This window comes from Carassius gibelio, chromosome A22 (genome assembly GCF_023724105.1).
Source record: "Carassius gibelio isolate Cgi1373 ecotype wild population from Czech Republic chromosome A22, carGib1.2-hapl.c, whole genome shotgun sequence".
Classification (NCBI taxonomy): Eukaryota; Metazoa; Chordata; class Actinopteri; order Cypriniformes; family Cyprinidae; genus Carassius; species Carassius gibelio.
Window position 1 is genome coordinate 3,407,106 of NC_068392.1, and position 27,278 is coordinate 3,434,383.

The 27,278-nt window shown below is 36.8% G+C and overlaps 1 protein-coding gene and 1 pseudogene across 1 annotated transcript; one reads left to right on the plus strand and one right to left on the minus strand.

The window, feature by feature from the left end:
• Positions 1–12,409: 12,409 nt before the first annotated feature.
• Positions 12,410–27,273, minus strand: LOC127942826 (NLR family CARD domain-containing protein 3-like). Its single transcript, XM_052538802.1, has 8 exons — positions 27,124–27,273; positions 25,950–25,991; positions 19,215–19,345; positions 17,010–18,863; positions 16,667–16,840; positions 14,081–14,242; positions 13,515–13,561; positions 12,410–12,945 (listed from the first exon to the last, which is right to left on the minus strand). The coding sequence occupies exons 1-8, from the start codon at positions 27,271–27,273 to the stop codon at positions 12,410–12,412; spliced, it is 3,096 nt and encodes a 1,031-aa protein (XP_052394762.1).
• On the plus strand, positions 26,471–26,570 carry LOC127943747 (uncharacterized; annotated as a pseudogene).
• Positions 27,274–27,278: the final 5 nt, after the last annotated feature.

Consider the following 27,278-nt stretch of genomic DNA (forward strand, 5'->3'; position numbering starts at 1 on the left):
ACGATGAACATTATTAATATTATTAATTAATAATTACTATATGATGTAGGCACACTTGTAGCAATATTTGTTAGTTCTGTTGTTGATTCAGGGTTAGCATCATCTGAGGTCCTCTGAGGGTCAGCATCATCTCTTCTCAGGTGTTCTGGATCCAGACTGGAGCTTGTGTAAATCCTAGTTACCACGGGATGAAGATCCCAGCAGAAACAGAGAAACAAATAGAGACATCATTAGCATAGCTGCTGATCCAACAAAGTAAAATTAGTTTAACCCAAGCTAATGAATAAAAAAGCACCTTTGATCAGATGCAACTACACTCACAATTTAAGATACATTATTCAAATGCTTGGTGAAAGAGATGCGTTTTTAGTCTAGATTTAAACAGAGAGAGTGTGTCTGAACCCCGAACATTATCAGGAAGGCTATTCCAGAGTTTGGGAGCCAAATGTGAGAAAGCTCTATCTCCTTTAGTGGACTTTGCTATCCTAGGAACTACCAAAAGTCCAGCGTTTTGTGACCTTAGGGAGCGTGATGGGTTGTAGCGTGGTAGAAGGCTAGTTAGGTACGCTGGAGCTAAACCATTTAGGGCCTTATAGGTAAGTAATGATAATTTGTAACTTATACGGAAATTCATATGTAGCCAGTGCAGAGACTGTAAAATTGGGGTAATATGATCATATTTTCTTGACCTGGTAAGGACTCTAGCTGCTGCATTTTGGACTACCTGTAGCTTGTTTATTGACGAAGCAGGACAACCACCTAGAAGTGCATTACAGTAGTCCAGTCTAGAGGTCATGAATGCATATCATATCATGTTTTTTCCTTGGGAATCGAACCCCCAACCTTGCGCTTGATAGCGCAGTGCTACCAATTGAGCTACAGGAATAATGTAATGTAATAATTATGTAATAATAATTTACACTTTAATGTAATACTCAGTGGTGGACAGTAACGGAGTAGCTTTACTTCGTTACTGTACTTAAGTAAATTTTTCAAGTATCTGTACTTTACTGAAGTAGTTTTATTTTGAGTAACTTTTACTTTTACTTCACTACATTCCAAAGCATAAGATCGTACTTTTAACTTCACTACATTTCATAAAACATATCATTACTCCCTATAATATATCACGTGCTCCGACACGCAGAAGCGGTGTCTGATTCATCATGAACGAACTGAGTCTTTTCAAAATAAACCTTTAAATCGGATCGCGAATCGCACCAAACGATTCGTTTACGAATTAGAATGATCCGATTGCAGCTGTTCTGGAGTCGACCACTCACTGATTCAAATGAACCGTTTAGTGCGAGTCTACAGAACCGTGAGATCTTGTGAGCGCGTGCGTCTGATGTTGCTAAAAGTAAGTTATTAATGTCGGAATTTAGGATTAACTATTGTAACTGAAAATCATATTTTTATTATTTATTTTATATATTTTATTTTGATAATTTAGAATTATTACTGAAATACAACCTTTTTTTGTTTCAAACAGTTCATTGAACAATAATAAATGAAGTACCTGAAGCTGACAAAGAAGTAAATGTATAATAATTAGCAAAGATGATTAATTTAGCGCTGTAAACGCGCGTGTGAGGGGCGGAGACGCGCCGCGGACCGTCAGACGCGCTTGAGGACCAAACACAGCAAAGCGGTAGGAAACTTCACTCCTCTGGGGGGGCGTGTTAAGATGGCGGAGAGATAAGTCGAACTTTTTACAGGCTCTGATGTAATTGTGCAAAAGGCCGTCTATTCTTAGTCTACAGTTTTTCTTTATTTAAGATTATTTATTTACTCTGTTTTCTGTTACTACATTTGTGAGTTTTTTTGTTTATACGAGTCTATTCGCTTGTCTTTTTTGCTACACTCGCTGAAGCGTTATGGCGGCGAAAACTGGAGAACATGCCTATGCTGGAATAGCTTCAGGTGAAGAAAGAGATGAACCTATCGATACGATGGAGATTGAAGTGTCGTCTGCTAAAGATGTTAGACAGAAGACTATGCCTCATACCCCTCTCAAAAGTCCTGGACCCAAAAGAGTGAAAGCAGTACAGGAAAAGGAAAGTGATGATATTTCCACTAGCGTTCTGTACGCCGCCATCCAAAGCCTCAGTCGTAAATTCGATGAAAATTCTGAATACATTCGTGCCTTTGAATTCCAACTGAAAGTGAACACTGATGCAATTGTCAAAATTTCCGAGTCTCTGGATGCCAATACGACGGCGTTGAAAGGTGTTAAGGAGGATGTGGTTAATTTGAAATCACAGGTAACGCACTTACAGAAGGAAAACGAAGTGTTGAAACAGAAATGTGTGGAGCATGACCGATACAAACGCAGGTGGTGTTTGAGGCTAAATGGAGTTCCAGAAAGAGAAGATGAGGATGTCAGAAGTGTCGTGATTGATATCTTGTCTCAGATTGTCCCTCACTCTCCAGAACAATTGCAGAATACTGTGGACACAGTTCATCGCCTTGGCAAAAAAGTGAAGGGTGCAAGACCGCGGCAAATCATCATTCAGTTTGGCATGAGATTTGTACGTGACATGGTTTGGAGAATGTCAAAGAATGCACCGGTCTGCATGGAGAAAAAAATTCGTTTTAGAGAGGATTTTTGCAAGGATGACCGGGAGGCTCATGCTCGTCTATGGCCTAAAGTTGAGGACGCAAGAAAGAAAAACTTGAAAGCGTACCTTCGCGACGGATATGCAGTGATTAATGGTCAGAGAGTGACAGCTTAGTTAGTGGTGAATGAAGTGATGTGCTAGCTTTTGAGTTACTTTAAATCTGTGAGGAGAATAGGTTCAATTGTCTACTAAGGCACAGTTAGGCTATGTCGTATTCAGGATCATGCGATTGTATGGATCTAGGTATTTCATTTAGAATTCTATTCAAAGTTAATATCGAATATATTATTTGTACGTCATTCTTTAAGGCTTATTTTGAGTTTGGTTTTATCGGCCTTAAATGTGTTATTATATGCCTGTGTAAGAGGAACGATATTTGATCTTCTGCAAAATCTGTAATTAGGTTTTTTTTTTCTTTCTTCTTCTTAATTCAAGTTTATGTCTTTTTCTCTGTTATCTCTAAATGTTCGAGGTATTAGGTGTAATGTTAAACGTAAGGCACTTTTTCTTTTTTGCAAGGAGCAAGTAAAAGTAAATTGTTTCTTTCTTCAAGAGACTCATTCAACTGATGTAGATGTAAGATTTTGGAAATCACAATGGGGTGGAGAGGCTTTATTCTCTCATGGAACTTCTCACTCAGCAGGGGTCGCTTTTTTGTTTAAACGGATGGACAGCAAAATTGTTGCAAGTTCAAGCGATAATGAGGGTCACTGGATTATGGTGGTTCTTGAATCAAATGAATGTAATTTAATTTTGATAAATGTTTATGGTTACACTAACAAGGCCGCTAATAAGTTGTTTTTTCAGAATATGGCTACAAAAATTGATGTCTGGAAGAACACATATTTTACAGATAAAGTTATTATTGGAGGGGATTTTAACGCTGTTCCAGATGAATGGCAGGATAGATACCCCACTCCTTTCACCACTTTTTCCTATAACCCCCTGATTTATAATATATCTCAGTTTCTTGATTTAATTGATGTTTGGCGTGTACAGAACCCACATAAGAAACAATTTACATGGGGTTCCTTTTCAGGGCGCATTCAGCGTTCCAGGTTGGATTTTTGGTTGATAACTAGTAATCTTCTTTCTTCTACATTTGATTGTAATATTTCTCCTTCAGTTTTAACTGATCACAGTGCCATATCACTTTCTCTTAGGAGTAATGACAGCTCTACGTCTACAAGAACTCACTGGAAGTTTAATAATAATTTACTAAAATGTGAATCTTTTTGTAATTCTATTTTGTTAATGATTAATAATGTTAAAACCATGTCTGAATTAACCTCAATTGGCAAATGGGAATGGGTCAAATTTAATGTAAAAAAAATAGCGATTAAAGAAGGCAAACAAATTGCAAATGCTAGAAAATTTAGGCAGACAACAATTTTATCAAGACTAAATTATTTCAGTAATAAAGACATACTTAGTAAGAGTGAGGAAAAAGAACTTTATACTCTTCAATCAGAGTTAGATGATTTTTATACAGAAAAGGCTAAAGGAGCATTTATACGATCTAGAGCCAGGTGGATTGAGGAAGGGGAAAAAAATTCTTCATATTTCTTTAATCTAGAAAAACAAAAACAAGCTTTGAAAATTATTAATAGACTTAGTATTGATAATTGTATAAGCCATGAAAAAACTCTAATTGATGACTACATATATTCCTTCTATAACGATTTATATAAATCTAAATTTTCAGAAAGCGATTGTGATCTCTTCTTCTCCTTTTTAAAAGATAGAGTTCCTATTATAGACTCTGATTTTAGAAATATGATGGAGGCTGACATTGAGATTTCAGAATTAGACACTGCTATAAAGCAAATGTCTAATGGAAAGTCGCCAGGTATTGATGGCATCACAGTAGAACTATATAAACACTTTTGGCACGAAATAAGAATTTTAGTTTTTGAAGCACTAAAGGAATGTATAGATAAAGCTGAATTATCTCCATCAATGAAGCACGGTTTAATTATTCTAGCTCCAAAGTTGAACAAAGATAAATTATTTTTAGACAATTGGAGACCAATAACTCTTTTATGTAATGATTTCAAACTGCTCTCTCATGTTTTTGCCAATAGATTAAAAAAGGGTATTGGTGAAATTATCAGTGAAACACAATCTGCTTTTATTAAAGGGAGAAGTATTCACAGTCATATTAGACTAGTTCTTGATATGCTTGATTATAATTTTTTAATTCCCCAGACAAGCTTACTTCTATTTCTAGATTTCTTCAAGGCATTTGATACCCTTGAACACTCCTTTTTGTTTAGATCCTTAGAAACTTTTGGTTTTGGCCCTATGTTTTGTAAAGTAATTTCCATGTTTTATAATGATATTTTTAGTAGTGTTTCTCTTAATGTTGGTTCATCACCCAAAATCCAAATTAAACGAGGAATTCGTCAGGGATGCCCTGTCTCACCATTACTTTTTAATCTTGCAGTTGAACTTATGTCTTTATTCATTAAAAACTTTGAAGATAGTATAGGCATAGATATTCTTGGTAGAACCTTTACTATAAGTCAATTTGCAGATGACACTCTTTTATTTCTTAAAAATAAAGAGGTACTTCCATTAGTTATTGAAAAAATTTCTGTTTTCTCAAAGGCATCAGGCCTGACTCTAAACTTTAAAAAATGTGAATTAATGGCAATCCATAATTGTAATTTAGACGTTATAGAGGGCATTCCAGTAAAAAAGGAGATTAAGTATTTAGGGGTTATGATTACAAATAATGTTGTCAATAGAGAACATTCAAATTTTAATTCTAAATTAGAAAGTATGAAAAAATCCTTAAATCATTGGTTATCTCGAGACCTATCTATACTGGGTAGAATTCTCTTAACTAAAACTGAGGGAATATCCAAACTTATCTACTTATCTCAAGCCTTGTATACTGCCCCTAGAGTAATTAAATCGGTGAATTCAATCTTATTTAAATTTATTTGGAAAAATAAAACGCATTATCTACGTAAATTTCATATGGTAAAAGAGTATGAACATGGAGGTTTGAGAGCCATTGACTTTGAATCTCTTCTTGGTACATTCAGAATAAAATGGTTGAAAGAGTGTTTAACAAAGTCACACTCGATATGGTACCATATTCCTAACCACATTTTTAAAAAAATTGGCGGCCTTGATTTTGTGTTGAGATGTGATCTCGACCCTTGTAAAATTCCTCTGAAGGTATCTAATTTTCATAAACAAGTACTGCTATTTTGGAAAATGATGTTTACCCATAACTTTTCACCTCACAACTCCACTCTTTGGAACAATAGGGTTGTAATTATTAATAGAAAATCTCTGTTTAAAAGTGATTGGTATAGCCAGGGTATTTTTTTTATTCATGATTTGTTAGATGATAATGGCTTTTTCTTATCTTATATTGATTTCATTAGTAAATACAAAGTTAAAATTACATTAAAAGGTTATAATAAGATATGCAATGCTATACCTACTGGATTGTTAAGAATAATCCAGAGTAGTTTTTTTGATCTTTTATCTAGACCAGTAGTTTCTCTCCCTTCTTTGAAAATATGTAATGTTGACCTCTTAGACTATAAGTGTAATAACAAACTTATTTATAAAGAACTTAAACGTATCATCACTGGTGATTATAAATGTTATTTTCTGGGAGATGTTGAAACCCCAGTAAGGGACAAAGCTTTTACCCGTTATATGGCTTACCCAGTTGCTCCAAAGGTCAAGGAGACTCATTATAAAATTATGTTTAGGATATATCCAGTTAGTGACTTTATACAAAAACGATTTCATTTCGATGTGGATCCTTGTGGTTTCTGCTCTTCTTTTCCTGAAACACTTGATCACCTTTTCTTTTACTGTGAGGTTTCTTCTAAATTTTGGTTTGATATACATAGCTGGTTGTCAGTAAAAATGGAGACAGTTTCTCCTATAACTCAGCAAGATGTGCTCTTTTTTAAATGTGATTTAAATTCATCCTTCTCTGATGTTGTGAATTTTGTTTTGTTGATGGGTAAATATCATATACATACTTGTAAATGGAAAAAATGTAAACCTTCCTTCAATATATTCTTATGTGAGTTTGTTAAAATGTTTCAGAGCTTAAAATGCCTCAAAAAACTTAATCGAAAATCTGAAAAGTTATGCTTCTCTTTGTCAAAATATCTATTATTTTAAAAACATTTTTTTAACTTTTAACTTTCAACATTGACTACAATTTTGGTTTCATCCTTGCTCCTTGTTATTGTGTTGGTTTTATTTTATTTATTTATTTATTTTTTATTTATTTATTTTTCTCTCTCTCTTCAATGTAAACTATGTGCTGGTCTATATGAAAGTGTCTTACATTGTTGGTTCCCTGTCTTGTTATGTACATTAAGCAATAAAAAAAAAAAAAAAAAAAAAAAAAAAACTTCACTCCTCTTATTATTTCTCTTTTACTATAGCGATTTATTTTTAGATACGTGATCTGAGTCTTTCATAGAGTTGTAGAGTTAGAGTTATTAGAGAAATATAATTATTTTTTACATTCTTTGGTCGAAGTTTTCAGATCGGCAATTCGGAGCCTGTTCGCGACTCGGTTGATTCAGATCGGGACTTCGGAGCCTGTTCGCGACTCGGTTGATTCAGATCGGGACTTCAGAGCCTGTTCGCGACTCGGTTGATTCAGATCGGGACTTCTGGACTTCGGAGCATGTTCGCGACTCCGTTGATTCAGATCGGCACTTCGGAGCCTGTTCGCGACTCGGTTGATTCAGATCAGGACTTCGGACCCTGTTCGCGACTCGGTTGATTCAGTTCGGCACTTCGGAGCATGTTCGCGACTCCGTTGATTCAGATCGGCACTTCGGAGCCTGTTCGCGACTCGGTTGATTCAGATCGGCACTTCGGAGCCTGTTCGCGACTCGGTTGATTCAGATCGGCACTTCGGAGCCTGTTCGCGACTTGGTTGATTAAGATTGGGTCTTCGGAGCATGTTCGCTACTCCGTTAATTCAGATCGGCACTTCGGAGCCTGTTCGCGACTCGGTTGGTTCAGATCGGCACTTCGGAGCATGTTCGCGACTCGGTTGGTTCAGATCGGCACTTCGGAGCATGTTTAATATTTTTTTTTAAATTCAGATCTCGAAGCAGGAAGTGTTTGTCAAACAGTTAATTGGTGATAAATGAATATTTTGACTTGAGGCTTTTTTTTTTTAGACGAGTAACGTTAGACAGAATGTTTATTCAGATATATGTGCTTATCTATATATATATATATATAGATAGATAGATAGATAGATAGATAGATAGATAGATAGATATAGATATATAGATTACATCTGGGGAGAAAAGAAAGGATGTGATGTTCAGAACATGGTTACTACAGTAATTATCAAAGAGGGGAAGAGATGCACCCCGTTTGGCCAGGGGTGTTTTTACACCGCAGACAAGGTTTGAGAAGGAAAAAAAAAATTAAGAAAATATAATTATATTTTCCTTAAGATGTTCTTCCTAACTGCAGGCCTTATTATCTTGTCATATATAACTGTGGTGTTCTGTAAAACCACAAACTTTAAAATACTTTTTTCTTACTGGTGAAGATCAGATTATCATCTCTGTTTTCTCTCAGGTACATCACAGTGTAAGCTTCACAGTGAACATTACTCTCGTAAGCGTAGTCCATATCAACAACAAAAATATATCTTGACGCCATATAGTGGTTATTTTGGAAAAAGGTATTTTGAGCAGTAGGATTATAAAAAAAAAAAAGTGCTAATATAAAATTAAATTAGCCTATATAAAATTGCAATCTATCTTTCAGTACTTTTTTACTTAAGTACATACAAAATTGAGTACTTTTGTACTTTCACTTGAGTAAAATTGAAAAAGGAGTACTTTTACTTTTACTGGAGTAGTATTTTATTATTCGTATCTGTACTTTTACTCAAGTACTTGATTTGTGTACTTCGTCCACCACTGGTAATACTCTATGTATTATCCATGTAATTATTTTATTGAACGCGCTCGTGAATGCTATAATGGTTGCACCCTTTTAAAAACGATTTATTTTGTTCATATTTCATGATATTTTTTTTCAAATCATTTGAATCAGTTCGAGAGTTCGGAGGGATTTCGCGAATCATTTGAGTCAGTTCGGGAGTTCGGAGCGGGATCGCGAATCATTTGCATCAGTTCGGAGAGGGTTTGCGAATCATTTGAGTCATTTCGGGAGCTCGGAGCGGCTTCGCGGATCATTTGAATCAGTTCGAGATTTCGGAGCGGGTTCGCGGATCATTTGAGTCAGTTCGGGAGTTGGGATCGGGTTTGCGAATCATTTGAATCAGTTCGAGAGTTCGGAGCGGTTTCGCGAATCATTTGAGTCAGTTCGGGAGTGCGGAGCAGGATCGTGAATCATTTGAATCAGAGAGGGAGTTGGGAGAGGGTTTGCAAATCTTTTGAGTCAGTTTGGAAGTTTGGAGCAGGTTCGCAAATCAGTTGAGTAAGTTCGGGAGTTCAAAGTGGATTCGCGAATCATTTGAGTCACTTTGGGAGTTCGGGGCGTGAATCATTTGAGTCAGTTCATTGTTAGCTCATTATTTCACTTTAGTTGAGCATAAAGACAAAAACCTTTTAGTCAAATGTAAGCTGTGTCTTTTGGTTCGAATCTCCTATCCTAGCCCACGAATTGCCAATGTAGCCTACTCACAGATTCATGCAGCAAGCTCCTACGTGTTAACATACAGTTTTAATGAAAATTATTATGTGGAATGGGTCTACAGCGAAGTGTAATATTTTTCTCATACAAGTGAAACATTGTTGAAAACATGCAGCCTGTTTCTACTGTGAAGTCGCCACATTCAGTCATCTCCTTAGCATGATAACATAGATTTCATTTTTAAACAGCATTTATATATATATATATATATATATATATATATATGTGTGTGTGTGTGTGTGTGTGTGTGTGTGTGTGTGTGTGTGTGTGTGTGTGTTTCTCGAAATTGATTCTAAATAATTCCGGTTGCTTTCATTTATTTATTTCACAATATTTTGTGTTATGTTGTCCATTGTTGATAGTTTTCATACTTAAGCTGTGAAAGGAACATTTTTAAGGGCTCAACACAACAGCTTTTATGATGCAGAAGCCACTTTAGTTTTTGATTCTGAATAGATTATTCAGGGCCCGTATTCATAAAGATTGGACGTATGGACGTTTCTAAGCGTTTATCTCTTCCTCTGGTGAAAATGTTGTTGCAAATGTAGCTGCATGTCTGTCGCTGTGTTTGGCAGGTGCTTGTGTGGGTGCCATCCCATGGAAACTGTGTTGGAAAGCTTGTGCTGTAGGGAAGCGAGTGCGTTTGGGTCGCTGTTGGTTGATATCTATCTATCTATCTATCTATCTATCTATCTATCTATCTATCTATCTATCTGTCTTATCTATCTATCTATATGTATGTATTTATCTATAATCTGCGCTATCTGAATACTCTCGTCTACTACTCTCTAGTCACTCTCAATGCTCTCAAGGCGGGGTTTGGTAAATTCTCTCCCCAACGTGACATGATGCAATGCATTGTGGGGGAAAGGAGAACGCTGTAAGATAGTAGCTACTTTTTCGTATTATATTCCGTTTTGTGATACCCAACAACATAAAAAACAATGGATAAGGCAAGGCAAGACAAGTTTATTTATATAGCACATTTCGTACACAAATGGTAATTCAAAGTGCTTTACAAAAGAAAGTAAAATAATAATAAAGAAAAATAATAACAAGAATAAAACAAGCAATTTTAAAACTTTTAAAATTATTAAAAAATGTACTTATTTAAAATGAATTTAAAACACTTAGAAAATGATTTTACATAAAATAAAATAAAAAAAACAGTGAAAATATAGTGCAATCAGTTCGGACATTGCACAGTGCTCATTCAATAAATGCACAGCTAAACAGATGGGTTAACATCTGTTTAGATGACAGTTTAAATGTTTATTACCAACGAGCAAATTGCATAAATTAGTTGAAAAATTAACCCTGCAACACGGCCTTTAAGTAAATTAGACAAAGAAAATAATTAACTTTAGCTTGGCAATACTTTGATTTTACTTAATATATAACCTAATTAAACCCTGCTTTTAAAGTGTATGTTTTACTCCGAAGCCTGTGAGTAAATAATACAATACATATGTATACACCATATCTACATAATTAGTGATGCAGCACTCATCTGAAAACAGACTTGGTACACAATGCACAATGACAGTAACTCTGTGGTTCATTGTTGAGTATGTGTCATTTTGGAATTGAAAATTTTGAACTCCAGATGTAACAAGATCGCAAGTTACTAAACCTAACAACAAAAGCAATGATAAAACATTGTAAATACAGCTGGAAAATAGCAAAAAATCAACCGTATTAATTATTCATGCCCCGGTGCATGATGGGAACACCAGTGTCAGAAAAGTTTAGTCGGTTTTACTTAATGTTATAATGTTGATATCTATGCTTTAATTTCTACAATCTCTAACTGAGTACTAGAATTTAGTACTAGAACTAGTACTAGACATTTGTTTTTCTGTAGTATTTCCTTCACCACGGAATCATTTTTATCAGAGATATGCAAACAGAAAGATACTGAAATTGAGTAGAATATCCAAGTAATTGCAAATATGAATGATGTATGATAATATGAAGGATAGTATCTTAAAAATAAGAGTTAATATTCTCTCTCCCATCACTGATATGATGTCTAATGCAGGAGAGACATAATATTAGCAGAACAATAATTAACAATAAACAAACAAATGAATTAATTAACTATTTACATTATTAAAAATTATGTTGTCTTGTTTCCTGCCTTGTCTTGCCTTTGTGGTTTGTTCACCTGGTTTTTTATTCTTATTTTTGGGTAGTTGGATTTACCCTTTAGATTACTCTGTCTGGATATCATTCACTCCTCGAAGACCCTCACTTGCCCTTGGATTATTCTTGTGTCTTGCCCTCTATATATCTGTTTGCCATTGTTTGACCCATGCCTGTTATGACCACGTCTGTGACTAATAAAAGCTTGCACATGGATCCTCATGTCTTGTCAGCCCCTTTACAATGCGTATATTTAAATCCTTAACAAAAAAAACAAAAACAAAAAAAAAACACTTTGAAACGGCAAATATTTTTAATAAAGTTTATTTGTATTCATTTATGAATTTATAGCCTAGATTAAAACAAATAATGGTGCTCAGAACTTCAAGTGATTATGTAAATGTATGTGTAAATATTGAAATGTGTCAGTATTAAATTTTCATATATTACAGTCCATTTAAATAAACACACTGATCAAAAAATACTCAATACTCAAATACTCAGAATAATGAGACAAATCCGACAAAATGTCCAACTTCAGCAGCCATTAGATTATAATACAGCAACATTTCCACTTAACAATTCCAATCACTAGAAATTTGCTGTTTTATTCCATTATAGTATCAAAATGATACTCAATTACACTTAAAACATCTATACTCGGAGTAAAACGCAAAACTTTATACTGATTTATAAATGCAACTTAAGCAAAACATAAATATAGGCTTTAAGATATAATAGCATCATTGTTCTCACAGAGGGTACTTTTTTATGTACACACATATACTTTAAGCTTTTCAAATAAATATACATACATATACATATACATATACATATATATATATATATATATATATATATATATATATATATATATATATATATATATATATATATATATATATATATATATAGTATGTTTTTCACTGAACTGTTGTATCTCAGTTGTTTCTCACTGGAGGTTATTTAAACTCACACAGAGACACTGAACTATCAAAATAAACTCCAAATCCAGCATAGAGGGGTTCAGTGAATGTGCTGGTGAATGTGTGTAAGTGTGTGAGTGTGTGTGTGTCAGAGACGCTGTAGAAGGACAGAACACCATTGGACCAGTCCAGATACACTCCTACTCTGTTAGAGAATGAAGGAGCTGATATGTCTGTGTTCTTCTTCTTGTGTAATGCAGTGAATCTGTTATTAATACAGTCCAGCCTCCAGGATTTATCATTGAATCCAAGCCAGCAGTCATCTCCGTCCCCTTTTCTGCTGATTCCTTTATAAGTCACTGATATATTAAGCCCAAGCCCGCTCCATTCAACCTCCCAGTAACAGCGTCCAGAGAGACTCTCTCTACACAAAACCTGACGACACACATCAAATCTCTCTGGATGATCAGGATACGGCTGCTTCTCTCTCACACCTGTCACCTTCCTGTTCCTCTCAGACAGAGCGAGATGGGTGTTTGCTGTGTTTAAATCCAGTGTGAGATCACATCCATCTACAGAAGAAGAGAGGTTAAAACATTTATAACAGAAGTCATTCCATCAGTAGTGGTCCAAATTTATAAAGTTGGTTGCTTGACCATTTTTATTTTTCTCCTTTTTTTATTACTATTTACGTATATTGCAAAACCACTATCTTTCCTTCTTCTTCTTTACTTACATAGTTTACCACAGCAGCTGTCTTTGTGTCATGGCCCAAAACTAATTTTGGTTATATAGACCTTCACAGAAACCTCAATACCTTGGCCTATTCAAGCCCTTATATCTAGGCATGTTGTAATAAATAAATAAATAAATAAAATAATGTATATTATTTTAGTGTTTTCTTTTATAATTTGAATAGAGATTATGTTAATATGACTAAATTTGAATAATTTTGAAGAATTCTACTTCTGTTTCTTCTAATCAATCAACTTTACAATTTTTGGACCACTCGATGGACTGATGGACTGACCCAACACAGCACAACAATAATAATTTAGATGTGTTTGTGTGTGTGTGTGTTTGTGTGTGTGTCTGAGAGAGAGAGAGAAAGGGAGAGATAGAGAGAGAGAGAGAGGCCTACATTTCTGTGGTCCTGCTTTAATCCTGAACTGTCCTCCATGATTCAAACTAAAAAATAATAACAGATGTCAGATTTTTCTAGATTTAAAATCAGAAGAGGATGTTACATTGAAAATTAGACATTTTAAACATTCATGCATGTTTTTATTATTTAGTTTTTTATCATAAACTGACAAAATTAATTAACCCTTTTAAATTGCAAACATGAAAAGTCTGGAGTGGGTTTATAAAGTACATGTGATTATTGATTTCAATTTTATTCTTCCTCACACAAAGTTATATAAGTTGCTTCTTCTGATGAAGAATCTTTGAGATGGGAACACTTCCCAGTGTACTTATAACATTTTAAGAAGAATGGCATTTACACTAATATTAGCCTGTTTTATTATTATTGTGAGATCAATGCAATCATCCAAATCCAGTCCAGTTCCAGCATCATGAGGTCAAACATATTTTCTTCTTATTTAGACAGATCTCTGAATCTGTATCTTGGATCAATTTTTTCTTCATGACTTTAAAAACATGTAAAAACACAAATGAAAGGATGATTGTTAGTGTTGAACATACTTGAGTTTCTCCAGTCTGTAGTTTGGATCAGAGAGCAGCTTGACTAATGATTGTCCTGGGTGATTGTAGCTCAGATCCAGCTCTCTCAGGTGTGAGGGGTTTGAACTCAGAGCTGAAGCCAGAAAACCACAGCCTTCCTCTGTTACCATACAGCCAGATAATCTAAACATGGAAACACAAACACTAATCATCACATCATCAGACACTTCAAGTTGATCAAGACCACAACATTCAAATATATGTGTTTTAGTGTTTTCTGTGTTTTATTGAGCTAAATGGGAAAAGGGGTATTCATCAAGGTAGTATATTCTGTATTCTGAATAAGGAATGTCATTGTTGTTGTTGTTTATTCTTTTTGTTCCATAATTCCCTTAATTTTGCTATCATTTAAATATAATCTATTAATTCAACTGTCTAATAATATAATAATTATGTCTACAATTTATATTTACATTTATGCATTTAGCAGATATAACCAAGCTCTGATTGTCATGAATCCTGTCCATGGACTTCTGTTCACTCACCACCAGAGGTCACCCGCTCTCCACATAGACTCTCACATGACCCTAGACTCCATTTCCCATACTCCATTGCACTAATTACAAGATCTCACTTGAAACCAATTACACACAGCTGCTACCAATAACAAACAGTATATATATATATCAGTCTCACACAGATTGTTCTAAACCTATGTAAAGTTCTTTCTTCTCTTGAACACAAAAGATACTTTGAAGAATGTGGGGAAACTAAACAGCTGCTGGTCCTCAAATTCCATAGTCTTCGGGGACCAGAAACTGTTTAGTTATCCACATTCTTCAAAGTATCTTTTATGTTCAACAGAAGAAAGAAATTACAGGTTTGGAACAACTTGTGGGTGTGTAAATGACGGAATTAAAATTTTGGGATGAACTATCTCTTTAAGTCCACCGTGAGCAACTGAAATGCTTCTCTGCAAACTGCACGTTCATTATTTGGACAGACCCAAAGACTGGACATAACTTTTTTAATTAATTTATGAAAAGGTAAATTGGTCTTACTTGTATTGAAAAACTAAGACTGGTTACCCCTTGGCAACTGCTAGTAGGTCAAACTAGATCTTACGACAGTCTTAACATGGTGGCTTTGTTCATGCAACTGGTCGCTAGAGACTCCATCGCTATGGAAACAAAGATGCCAAAATGCAATCACGTGCAAATGAACTTCTCTTATATTTCTTATAGAATGTGTTTCATTATAAATACTATTAGTATTATCCAACCTGCAAAACCCTTGGCCTTTGTAAAACACGGGAAAAATCACATCCGTATCAATTTGACGGTTCTGTATTTTAAGGGATGGGTGGCAACCATAGCACCTGCTGGCAGGAGATCAAGCGCATGACACAGGAGTTGCCTAACACACAGTCTTTAATAATAATAGACAGGAGAACAGGCAAACCAACAAAGTGTATACATAAACAATAACTGGCCACGGAAGGAACAAAACGGGGAGACTTTAATGACATAATAAAACACAGGTGAATTGAATGAGGCAATCAAGGTGGAACAGAAACTGTGACTACGTTTACAAGCTGTTAAAATTCGGGTTAGGGTTGGGTTAAGGTCACTATTCGGTTTTCATTCGGGATAACCCATTTACATGCGTGAGCAGAGAGAGTTACTCCTGTATACATTGAATGTGTAATCAGTCGCCAATATCCCGATGTAAACGGCGACGCACGGTTAGCGTCTGGACGTAAGACGCAATATGCGTCATTTCCGATTCTTCTTCCTGTATCCAAAGACAACAACAGCAGCAGCAGGCGGATAATGAATAGTTTGGGGCAGATAGCGAATAAAGAAATTGGTCTCCAAAAGTGTGGTGCTGTGCTGCGTCTCGCCATGTTAACCTCGACTTGTTTACTTCCGCTATGCTGCACGTGGGTTTTTTTTATGCGCCGTCTCTACTCAAAAGACCAAGATTCCTTGCGAATAGAACATGCGCAGAACACACATTTTGATGGGGATATGCCGAAACGTGTTTACAAGACCAAATATTCGGGTTAGAAAAGGGGTACCCCAGGTATAATAAACATATCCGGGTTTTTGCCTGTGTTTACATGGCCGTGCGCGACCGGGTTATTGCTAATATTCCGGTTTTGAACGGTTATTTGCTGCATGTAAACGTAGTCTGTGTCAATGACCAAATCAAGTGGGAGATCAGGGAAGCACAGAAACAAGGTCTATAAACGTGACAGCAGCACGTTTTATGCACAGATCACTGAATACAGGTTTAGTTTAGCTAGAGTCTCTCTGGTTTCAGTGTTTTATTCAGTGTTAATTGAGCAAAACTGATCTCAGTAACAGTTTGTTCATCACTCCTTACTACTTTGACAATTTTATTCAGTGAGTGAATAAATAATTTTTCTGACACATAAATTGTTACCACATAACATAAATGTTAAGGTCATTATTTTCATTAAAACCATATTTACAGCCAAATTAATCCATCTTTTAACTAGAAGATATAGTCACTGATACAACAGAACATCACTGCAACAAAAAATAGTACTTTAACTTTCTGCTTAATATCTGTTTTTCTTACCTCAATATGTAGAGCTGACAGTGTGGACTCTTCAGCCCATCAGAGAGAAGCTTCACTCCTGAATCTTGCAGGTCATTGTTACTCAAGTCCAGCTCTCTCAGTGAAGAGTTTGATAATTTTAGATATGAAGACAAACTTTCACAGCACTGATCAGTGAGATTACAGCCATTGAGTCTATAACACAGGATGAAATTGATAAAACTGACTGACAGTCAGCTGAATAATGTTAATATGATCAACACACAAGAATGACAGTCATTGTTTTTGATAATAATTTTGTTACTGCATCTCAACAGAACAAACACGTTAGGTTTGAAATCCAATCACTTAAATGATTACTCACAGAGCCTTTCTGCAGTTAATCACAGCTGGTATAAGTCTTCTTCTCCCCTCATCTGATGTGTTGTATCTCTTCAGATCAAACTCATCCATCACCTTCTCTGATATCTGAAGCATGTAGGCGATTGTTGAACAGTGACTAGGAGAGATTTGGTTCACTGATTGATTCTCTGATTTCACAAACTCCTGAATCTCTCTGTACAGAGTCTGATCCTTCAATTCCAGCAGACAGAGGAACGGATTGATGCATCTGTCAGCTGAGAGATGATTTTCACCCTTGATTTTGTCTTTGATATACTGTGTGATTCTCTTGATGGTCTCTGAGCTGTTCACTGTCTGTGTTAGTAGATCTTGTAAGAGTCTCTGATTGGACTCCAGTGAGACGCCCAGCAGGAACCGCAGGAAAAGATCCAGGTGTCCATTTTTACTCTGTAAAGATTTATCAACTGCTTCTTTTAATAGATCATACAGAGAGATTCCCCACCTATATCCTTCATTCATAAACAACTTCAGTGATTCTTTATTCTTGGGTTCATAGGAGTAAAACAGATGTAAAGCAGCGAGAAACTCCTGAAAGCTCAGGTGAATGAAGCTGTAGACTTTCCTCTGATGAATCACAGATTCCTCCTTGAAGATCTCAGTGCAAATCCCAGAATACACAGAGGCATCAGTGATGTCTATGCTGCTCACAATCAGGTCCTCCTTATAGAACATCACATTGCCCTTCATCAGCTGTTTGAAAGCCACTTCAGCAAGTTTCATAATCACTCCTCTGTTGGACTTCAGGAGATTTTTTGGTTTTCTCTCATCATACTTCTGACTCTTCATGTTGATCTGAGTCAGCAGAAAGTGGATATACATTTCAGTCAGAGTTTGAGGGATTTCTGCACTGTCATCTTCTTCCAGGAGCTTCTGAAGCACAGTGGATGAGATCCAGCAGAAGACGGGGATGTGGCACATGATGTGGAGGCTTCTTGATTTTCTGATGTGTGAGATGATACTGCTGGCTTGATGTTCATCACTGATTCTCTTCCTGAAATATTCCTCCTTCTGAGCATCATTGAATCCCTGAATTTCTGTCACACGGTTGATGTATTTGGAGGGGATCTGATTGGCTGCTGCTGGTCTGGAGGTGATCCAGATGAGAGCAGAGGGAAGCAGCTCTCCTTTCATGAGGTTTGACATCAACACAGCCACTGATGAAGTCTCAGTCACATCACAAATTTTCTTATCATCTGAAAACTTCAGTGTAATTCTGCTTTCATCCAGACCGTCAAAGATGAACACAACTTTACACTCCTCATAAATCTGTGAATCCAGATCTTGAAGTTCAGGATGAAAGTCCAGCAGAAGTCTGTGAAGACTGTACTGATGATCTCGGATCAAGTTCAGCTTTCGAAATGGAAGCACAAACATGAAATCTACATCCTGATTGGCGTTTCCCTCGGTCCAGTCCAGAATAAACTTTTGCACAGAGATGGTTTTTCCAATTCCAGCGATGCCTTTAGTAAGAACAGTCTTGATTTTATCTTTCTCCTCAGATCCTGGTTGATGTAAGGGTTTAAAGATGTCATTGAAGTAGATTGGAGCGTTTTGTGTTCTGGCTGTTTTCTCCATCTTTAAAACCTCATGTTCTTCATTCACTCCTTCTCTCTCTCCCTCTATGATGTAGAGCTCTGTGTAGATCCTGTTCAGGAGGGTTTGATTCTCCTCTAGTTTGATTCCCTCAAATAAACTCTCATACCTGTTCTTCATGGTGGTTTTGTGCTGGTCTTTGAATCTCTGTCTGATGAAGGTCTGATGGTCAGTGCAGGTCAGAAAGCGCGTCACTGTTATGATCACATCTACTGTTTTCACTCTGCAGAATCAGAGAGATGAACAGAAACGGTAAAAAAGTAAGAGAGAAAATCAAGAGAGAAAAGCAAGAAAGAAACCTTTTCAACTGTTCCAGCACACCAAACTCTGAGTTCTAATGTGACATCACACAACATTCACACAGAAGTGTTAGTTCAGACAACATCCCACTAGGTGTCTAGGAAGAACTGATTTTGGTAGGGGACGTCACACATGGCAGCTGTTTTTGCTTTGCACAAGTATTTTTAATTGAAGTAAAAAAAAAAAAAATGACTACAATAAAAAACCTTGAACACAGGCATGTTTCAGATTAGTAATATCATAAATGCTGATAGTGGATCATTGATTTCCTCACATCACCAATGTGCCAGAGGTCACTGCTCTATCTCTGAGAACTGGGGGACATTTCATGGATCCATCACTTTTCATAGACACACAGCTGTTTTCTGGAGATGCTGCTTTATGTGAGTTAACATCCTCCTCCTCCTCTCTCTTCTCAAAGAGATTCATTTTACCAACATTGCTGCAGAAACAGACAATAAAATATACTACTGAACTGATTTATTTAGACAAAATTATGAAAAACAAACTTCTGTATGAATTCTTATGCCACACTTAGTACTAAAACATCTAACAAACAGACTTTACTTTCCTCACAGACTTATAAACACATATTTTGATCCAAAAATATTTGGATGAATAAATCGCCTGTCAAAAGCTGTTCAACTAAACTCTCAGTTCAATAGTTTTAATTTTTGTAGGACATTGCAAACCAGCAGCATGCAACCAAACTTCAGCTAAATCCTAATTTTACAGAGGGAAAGTCAGGAAGAACAGCAATGGTCAAATATCATGTCAGAATTAAATAAACTATATTATATATAAATGCTGAGAATAATTGATTTCCTCACATCACAGATGTGTCAGAGGTCAGTGCTCCGTCGCTGAGATCTGGGGGTTTTCCAATGGATATATCACTCTTCATAGACACACAGCTGGCTTCTGGAGATGTTGCTCTATGTGAGAGACTCATTTCATCGACAGTGCTGCAGAAATAGACAATTGAATATATTACTAAACAGTTCCTAGAATCTCCTAGAAAGAGTGTTTGAATCCATCCATGAAAGAAGCATATCTCTGCAGCCTGTTGTGGACATCCAACCCGACCCAGATCCAAGTGTGACACTGGAAGCCATGCCCATGTTCAAATATCTCACATTTTCATACTTTGAAATAGGAATAAGCATTGAGAAGACCAGATGAAAAGTCTAAGTGAAGTGGACAAAACTGTTTGTCAAAAAGAAGAAGTTGTTTGCCATGTCAGCAAGTAAAAAAAATCTTTGGTCTTTACCAAGACTTTTGTGTGTCATTTGTTTGCATTTTCATAAACAACAATTCGACATGCTTAGTGTGTTTTGAACTTCACACAGGCACATTGTTACTTAGCAAGCAACACTGCTAGCTAAGTGTGTTCACGTAAAGGTTTTCAAAGGCCAGTGTAAATAAATCTAAATTTATATTCAGAGACAAGATAATCTTTGCATGACCTGACTTTTTATTTGTATAAACGAGGCATTGTAATCATCACGACAATCCAAGAAAGTCCATAACAGCCTCTTAGAAATAACTTACATTTGCCAGGAAATTCCTAATATGGAAAAAAGCAACCAGCCATAGCTGTAGCCAAAGCTATCTCTGCTGTAGCTAATGCCAAGTGCACACTACAGGATTTTATGCACGATTTAAAGGGGTCAAATGATGCAATTTCAAGTTTTCCTTTCTCTTTGAAGTGAAGCTCTTGGTGCATAAAGAAAATCTGTAAAGTTGTAAAGACTAAAGTCTCAAACTAGGGCTGCACGTTCTCAAGTTTTTCATTAACCGTTAACCGAGGCCCTTAGCGGTTAATACTCGGTTAACCATAGTGTGCCATAGTAACCGTAACCATAGTAATTTCCGGACATTGGCCGAAAAAAAAAAGGAATGTCCGACAATATTTAATCTCTCCGGTCAAATTGTCCTATTAAAACTGCCTAATAATGCCGCCCATTAACACAATCTGAATTTGAGAATAAGCCTAAAATGTATAAGGCAAAAGGTAACAAGCAGACTCCGCGGCCGCCTCGCTAAGGCTATGACTATGACTATGTTTGACACGTAACGTTACAATATTTGAAAAGCGATAATTATTTATTTATTTATTTAAATTACATTTATATCTGAATTTATGTCAACCTATAGACTTTCAAATATCAAAATGTCATGAATTAATATGTATTTTTGTACAAAATGACATATAAACATATTTTCCTATTATACTTTGCCTGGAAACGCTTCCAACAAGGCGTCGGTTCTATTTCTAGCATGCACGCGTCGAGCCGCGCCTGAGCCGCGCGTCTCACGCAGGCAGTCGGCATGCTCTAACCTGTTAACATGGGAACCGAATTAAAAACAGACACGCCACGCAGCTGAGATGCTTTCGCCACGCATTCAGTGTGTCCTGACCGGCCTAATGATGCCCGGGTGTTGGCTGTTGAGATTACAACAACGAGGTTGTACTTGAAGTATATCTAAGCACTGTATTGCAATACTTGCATTTTGCCCCGTCACTCGTATTAGCCCGCTTCATATTAGAAAAATGACGACTTCTTGTGGACATTACAAATGTCTGGGAGCGCTCTGGCGGTCTCTGGTGGTGCAAAAATGTATTACAACTAAATTCAATGCACGCCATTGACGTCACTTAACCGAGCAAAATGTTTCACTCGGTTACACAATTTTTAACGGTTAATCGGTTAACCGTTTAACCATGGACACCCCTATCTCAAACCCAAAGAGATATTCTTAATAAAAATTAAGATTCAACCACACACCCCTAAAACACCTCATTCTAACAAGCCCCCACATGTCTACCTCATGATATGGGAAGATTTATATAGTGCCGCCCAGATGTTCACACAAAGAAAGAAGGCATAACCTTTGACTCTCACTGTTGCCGCTGGCGCCACATCATGGAGACGCTTTGTTGTTTGTTTGGCCTTCCAAAAGTGGCCACAGCTAGAAATCAGTGGTAAAGTTGTATTTACAACACTGTTCCAGAACAGTTTAACCAAAATATTTAGATCTGTGCAGCACATTTTATGGAGGACTGTTTCCTGGTTCTGGGAGAGAAGACTACAATGCCAGCTGTTCTGACTCACTGTCTGTAAGTACGTTTACATATTTAAAGGATTTGCCACTGATGATTCAAACATGAGTTTTGAGCAGTTGAGTAGCACTTGTTGTTTGGCATCTCTTCGATCAAAAATGCAGACATGGTTTTATGTTTACGCAACGTGCAATGCATTGCAATAAACACAGTATAATGGGGCGGTCACACTGCACTTTTCTCTACATTGACTTCCATTCATACGCATGCGAATGCGTCAGACCGGAAACGCAAGCTCATGCGAAAAAATTCGCATTTCGCTGCGTTCCAAAGTTCAAGTTTGGTGAACTCTGACGAATTCGCATCACGTGAAGATGTGGGACCAGTAGAAGATCGATACGTCACTACGTGACCTCTCTGTACAGAAATTAAAACATGAAGGAAGCAATATATAGCTGTAGCTGGCGTCCTATTTTATATAAAACATATTTAAAAGATTATAAAAATAAAAAAGAAGCTGCATAGTTCGTAGTGTCAGAGGAAACAAGAACAAATGGCACATTTGAATGAGGACGTTTTAGATTTTTTTATTGCTTAGGGCGTATATATTTATATAGAGAGAGATACAGAGATTGCAATATAATAAGACGCTTTCGACGCCGTCGCAAAAGACACAGTACAAGCACATATTAATCCATGTTGTGATAACTGTGGAGAGACCGTTTTATCTGGCTCCCGCCCATTCGCATCGGCGTCCGAAATAATTTCGCACGTTTAAAGTCTAGTGTGACCGCCCCTTAAGTCATTACAATCCGTAATTATTTCCCCACTGGATGCAACAAATGGCTCGTTTGTAATGGGTTTTATTGTTATTGTTTTGTCACGGCCAGTGTTCTGACTGGGACATGCATCACAGTATGGTAAGGGGTGTAATATTTACGCCATTCCCTAACACTTACACTGACAAGCTGCACAATATTACATTCATAATCGAATGCATCTCATCTGCGATAATTATCGTAATATTGCATTACTTGTCATTATCTACAGCTCTGTGAAATAAATGCCACTATATCTGAAATCACGTGATTTATCACAGAACAGACTTTACTGACGAGATGCACATGACAATCCTAAAGCCCTAAGTTTGTTTGTTGATCACAAAGTGACTGTATTTTGCATAAAATGAAAAATTTACTTTTCAATACAGACCAGATACAATGCAGATTTTTTTGGAAACTCCGTGTTTTTTTTATTTTTTATTATTAAATATTTTTTATTATTAAATATGGTGTTTATCATGTTGTGGAACTAAACTTTGTAAATATTTACGGTAGGAAATTTACAAAACATTTTCATTAAACATGATCTTTACTTAATGTCTTAATGATTTTTGGCATAAAAGTAAAATCTTTCATTTTGAGTCATACAATGTATTTTTGGCTATTGCTACAAATATACCCCAGCAACTAAAGACTGGTTTTGTGCTCCAGGGTCACATTTATGTAGTGTCATGCAGTGTGAACACCACAAAGACAGCAACTCAAGTAGTCTAAACAGCACAGTTATCTGCTGTGAGTGTGAGTTGTGTGGTGTGAACTAGGCTGATGAATCAAAAGAAACCTTTTGACTGATGAAACGTGAAGACAATAAACACACAACTGTGACGATATATGGTTCATGTGTGTTTTTCAAGTGTTCTCCAGGTAATAAAAAGTGGTATGTTTGATTTCTCAGCCAATTAGAAGACATATAAAATAATATTATTAATAATAAAGTTTTCTATTAGACCAACAGAAAAATTATTATTATATTTGACACTTCTTTTAAAAAGTTAAGATAGAACCACACACTCCTAAAATGCTCATTCAAACATACCCCACATGTCTACATCATGATGTGTGAGGATTTGCATGATGCCACCCAAATGTTCTCGCAAAGAAAGAACGCGTACCTTTTATTCTCACTGTTGCCTCTGCCGCCATGTTGTGGAGGAACTGTGTGTTTCATTGACGTGACATGAGATACAGCCAAGTATGGTGACCCATACTCAGAATTCGTGCTCTGCATTTAACTCATCCAAAGTGCACACACAAAGAAGGGGACACACACACACACACTGTGAACACACACCCGGAGCAGTGGGCAGCCATTTATGCTGCGGCGCCCGGGGAGCAGTTGGGAATCCTCTACTTTGGTAAAGGCCACCTCAGTCATGGTATTGCTGGCCCGAGACTCACAACCACAAGAGTCAAAATCTCTAACCACTAGGCCAAGACTTCCCAACCAAAAAGCAAAACTACTTTATTTGGCCTTCCAAAAGAGGACACAAGTAGAAATCAGTGGTTAAACTGTATTTACAACACTGTTCCAGAACAGTTCAACCTAAATATTCAGATGTGTGCAGTGCATTTTATGGAGGACGAGGACTGTTTCCTGGGAGAGTAGCCTATAATGCCGGTGTCTTTTACTATAAAGTAGGGGTGTCTCCGACTAAGGATTTTCATAGTCGAATCGGAATTTTCGAATCTTGCTGACATTCGACTGATCTAATCATATGTTTGGGGGCGGGGCAAAATATATTGAGTCAAGTCAGACATCCTACAGTCATAATAACTGATGTCAACACACAGGGAAAATGTGTAACAAATGCATCGCAGATACTTACGGGGTTAATAATGTTTTTATATAAAGATAGTTAACACTTAACGTCAGCGAAACCGTAACAATTAACCATTTTTACAATAGTGCTCTCATTATTAATTTAGCCTATATGACAGTAGTTCTTAATGTTCTTAATTTCTGTTTTGAGCTGTGTGCGCTGAAGATGACCAGTAGAGTGAACATTTGTTAGCAAGTTTTTAATCAATGGGATTAAACTCATAATTTCATATAGAATACGCTTCGTTATTTATACAACATAACGTTAATATTAGGACTTATAGGCTATCTGCAAAAAGAGCCCGAATGCACCATACATCTTTGGGGCTCTGAATGAACTCCTTTTGTGGACACGTTCTTCACAAAACAATGTGCAGAAACACAGCAGCTAAACTCTAAAGATTCACAGCGTTTTATTATAATGGTGTTCTCATTATAATGGTATGGGTGTGACAGTCCAGTCATAGTTATTAATATTCTGCTTTGTTGTTTGGCCTGCTCGCACTGTGCGCTGAAGAAATATCAGCGTAGTACTACAATGAAGCGCTTGAGGTAAATCAGGTAAATAATATATCCACGATATATTTACACCGGCTTAAATGTTTTGAAATCACTTGAACCCTACCTGTTCGAAAAAAATTTTTACGTTTGAGTCTTGGTAAAGTTTTAAATCCCTGCCGACAAGATCCTCTGTCAGTAACGGATTATGGAAAGTGAAACATAAATCTATAGGGATGGCTGGATTTATTTACGAACTTTAAAATATTAATCTGAAGCTTCTTTCTTTTCAGATTCTTATTCACGGCTTCATCATAATAGGCTTCATTTTAACTTATTGTGAGAAAACCACAAGTTCTATGTGAAATCAGACATTTGAGCGCTCACATATACCGTATTTTTCAGACTATAAGTCGCACCTGAGTATAAGTCGCATCAGTCCAAAAATACGTCATGACAAGGAAAAAAACATATATAAGTCGCACTGGACTATAAGTCGTATTTATTTAGAACCAAGCACCAAGAGAAAAAGTTACCGTCTCCAGCAGCGAGAGGGCGCTCTATGTTTTCAGTGTAGACTACAGGAGCACTGAGCAACATAGAGCGCCCTCTCACGGCTGGAGACGGTAATGTTTTCTCTTGGTTCATTTCTCTCGGTTCATGTCAAATTAATTTTGATAAATAAGTTGCACTTGACTATAAGTCGCAGGACCAGCCAAACTATGAAAAAAAGTGTGACTTACAGTCTGGAAAATATGGTATTTGGAATGGCATAATCATAACAGCCCGCGAATATTCAACTGCGGGATTGGTAGTCGAATCAGGCTCCTCTAATCGAAGCATTGAATCGTCGACTATTCGAGGTCACCCCTACCATAAAATGAGGCAGATCCAACTTTGCAAGGACAGTCTGGTGCTTCTGACTCACAGCCTTTAAGTACACGTCACTTTTCAGAATGGCGGGGCATAGAGGAGCAACAATAATGTACATTACGTGGAAAATAATGTGTTTTTTGAGCTTTAAAGGATCTTGAAACCCCATTGTTTCAGAGGTGCTTTTTCACACCTCCAGTTTGAAAAACAATCTGAAAAGGGGCGTTGTTCACTGGTGGTATGGTGTCGGGGTAGAGTGTGGAGGAAAGGCGGAGATTGCATACAAGGGGAGTTACAACAAGTGAATAAATACTGCTTATTTGCACACAGACAATGCAAACACACATACATTGGCAAGATGGACAGTGATGCTGAGAGCAGCAGCTACAGCAGTTCTGAGAGCTGTGTGGAAGTGGAGGACTTCTCCGGACCAGATTGCTTCTCAGCCTTTTGGCTGAGATAAAGTGTAGTATCTGTTCTTATCCGTTTAATTTTGTAAAGTTCTGGCTGTTTTCTCCATCTTTAAAACCTCATGTTCGTCATTCACTCCTTCTCTCTCTCCCTCTATGATGTAGAGCTCTGTGTAGATCCTGTTCAAGAGGGTTTGATTCCCTCAAATAAACTCTCATACCTGTTCTTCATGCTGGTTTTGTGCTGGTCTTTGACTCTCTGTCTGATGAGGGTCTGACGGTCAGTGTAGGTCAGACAGCGCGTCACTGTTATGATCACATCTATTCTCTTCACTCTGCAGAATCAGAGAGATAGATGAACAGAAACAGTAAAAAAGTAAGAGAAAAACACAGTTTTTCAACTGTTCCAGCACACCAAACTCTGAGTTCTAATGTGACATCACACAACATTCACACAGAAGTGTTAGTTCAGACAACATCCCACTAGGTTTCTAGGAAGAACTGATTTTGGTAGGGGATGTCACACATGACAGCTGTTTTTGCTTTGCACAAGTATTTTTAAATGATGTATAAAAAAAAAAGAAAAAAGACTCCAATAAAAAATCTTGAACACAGGCATGTTTCAGATTAGTAATATCATAAATGCTGATAGTGGATCATTGATTTCCTCACATCACCAATGTGCCAGAGGTCACTGCTCTATCTCTGAGAACTGGGGGACATTTCATGGATCCATCACTTTTCATTGACACACAGCTGTTTTCTGGAGATGCTGCTTTATGTGAGTTAACATCCTCCTCGTCCTCTCTCTTCTCAAAGAGATTCATTTTAC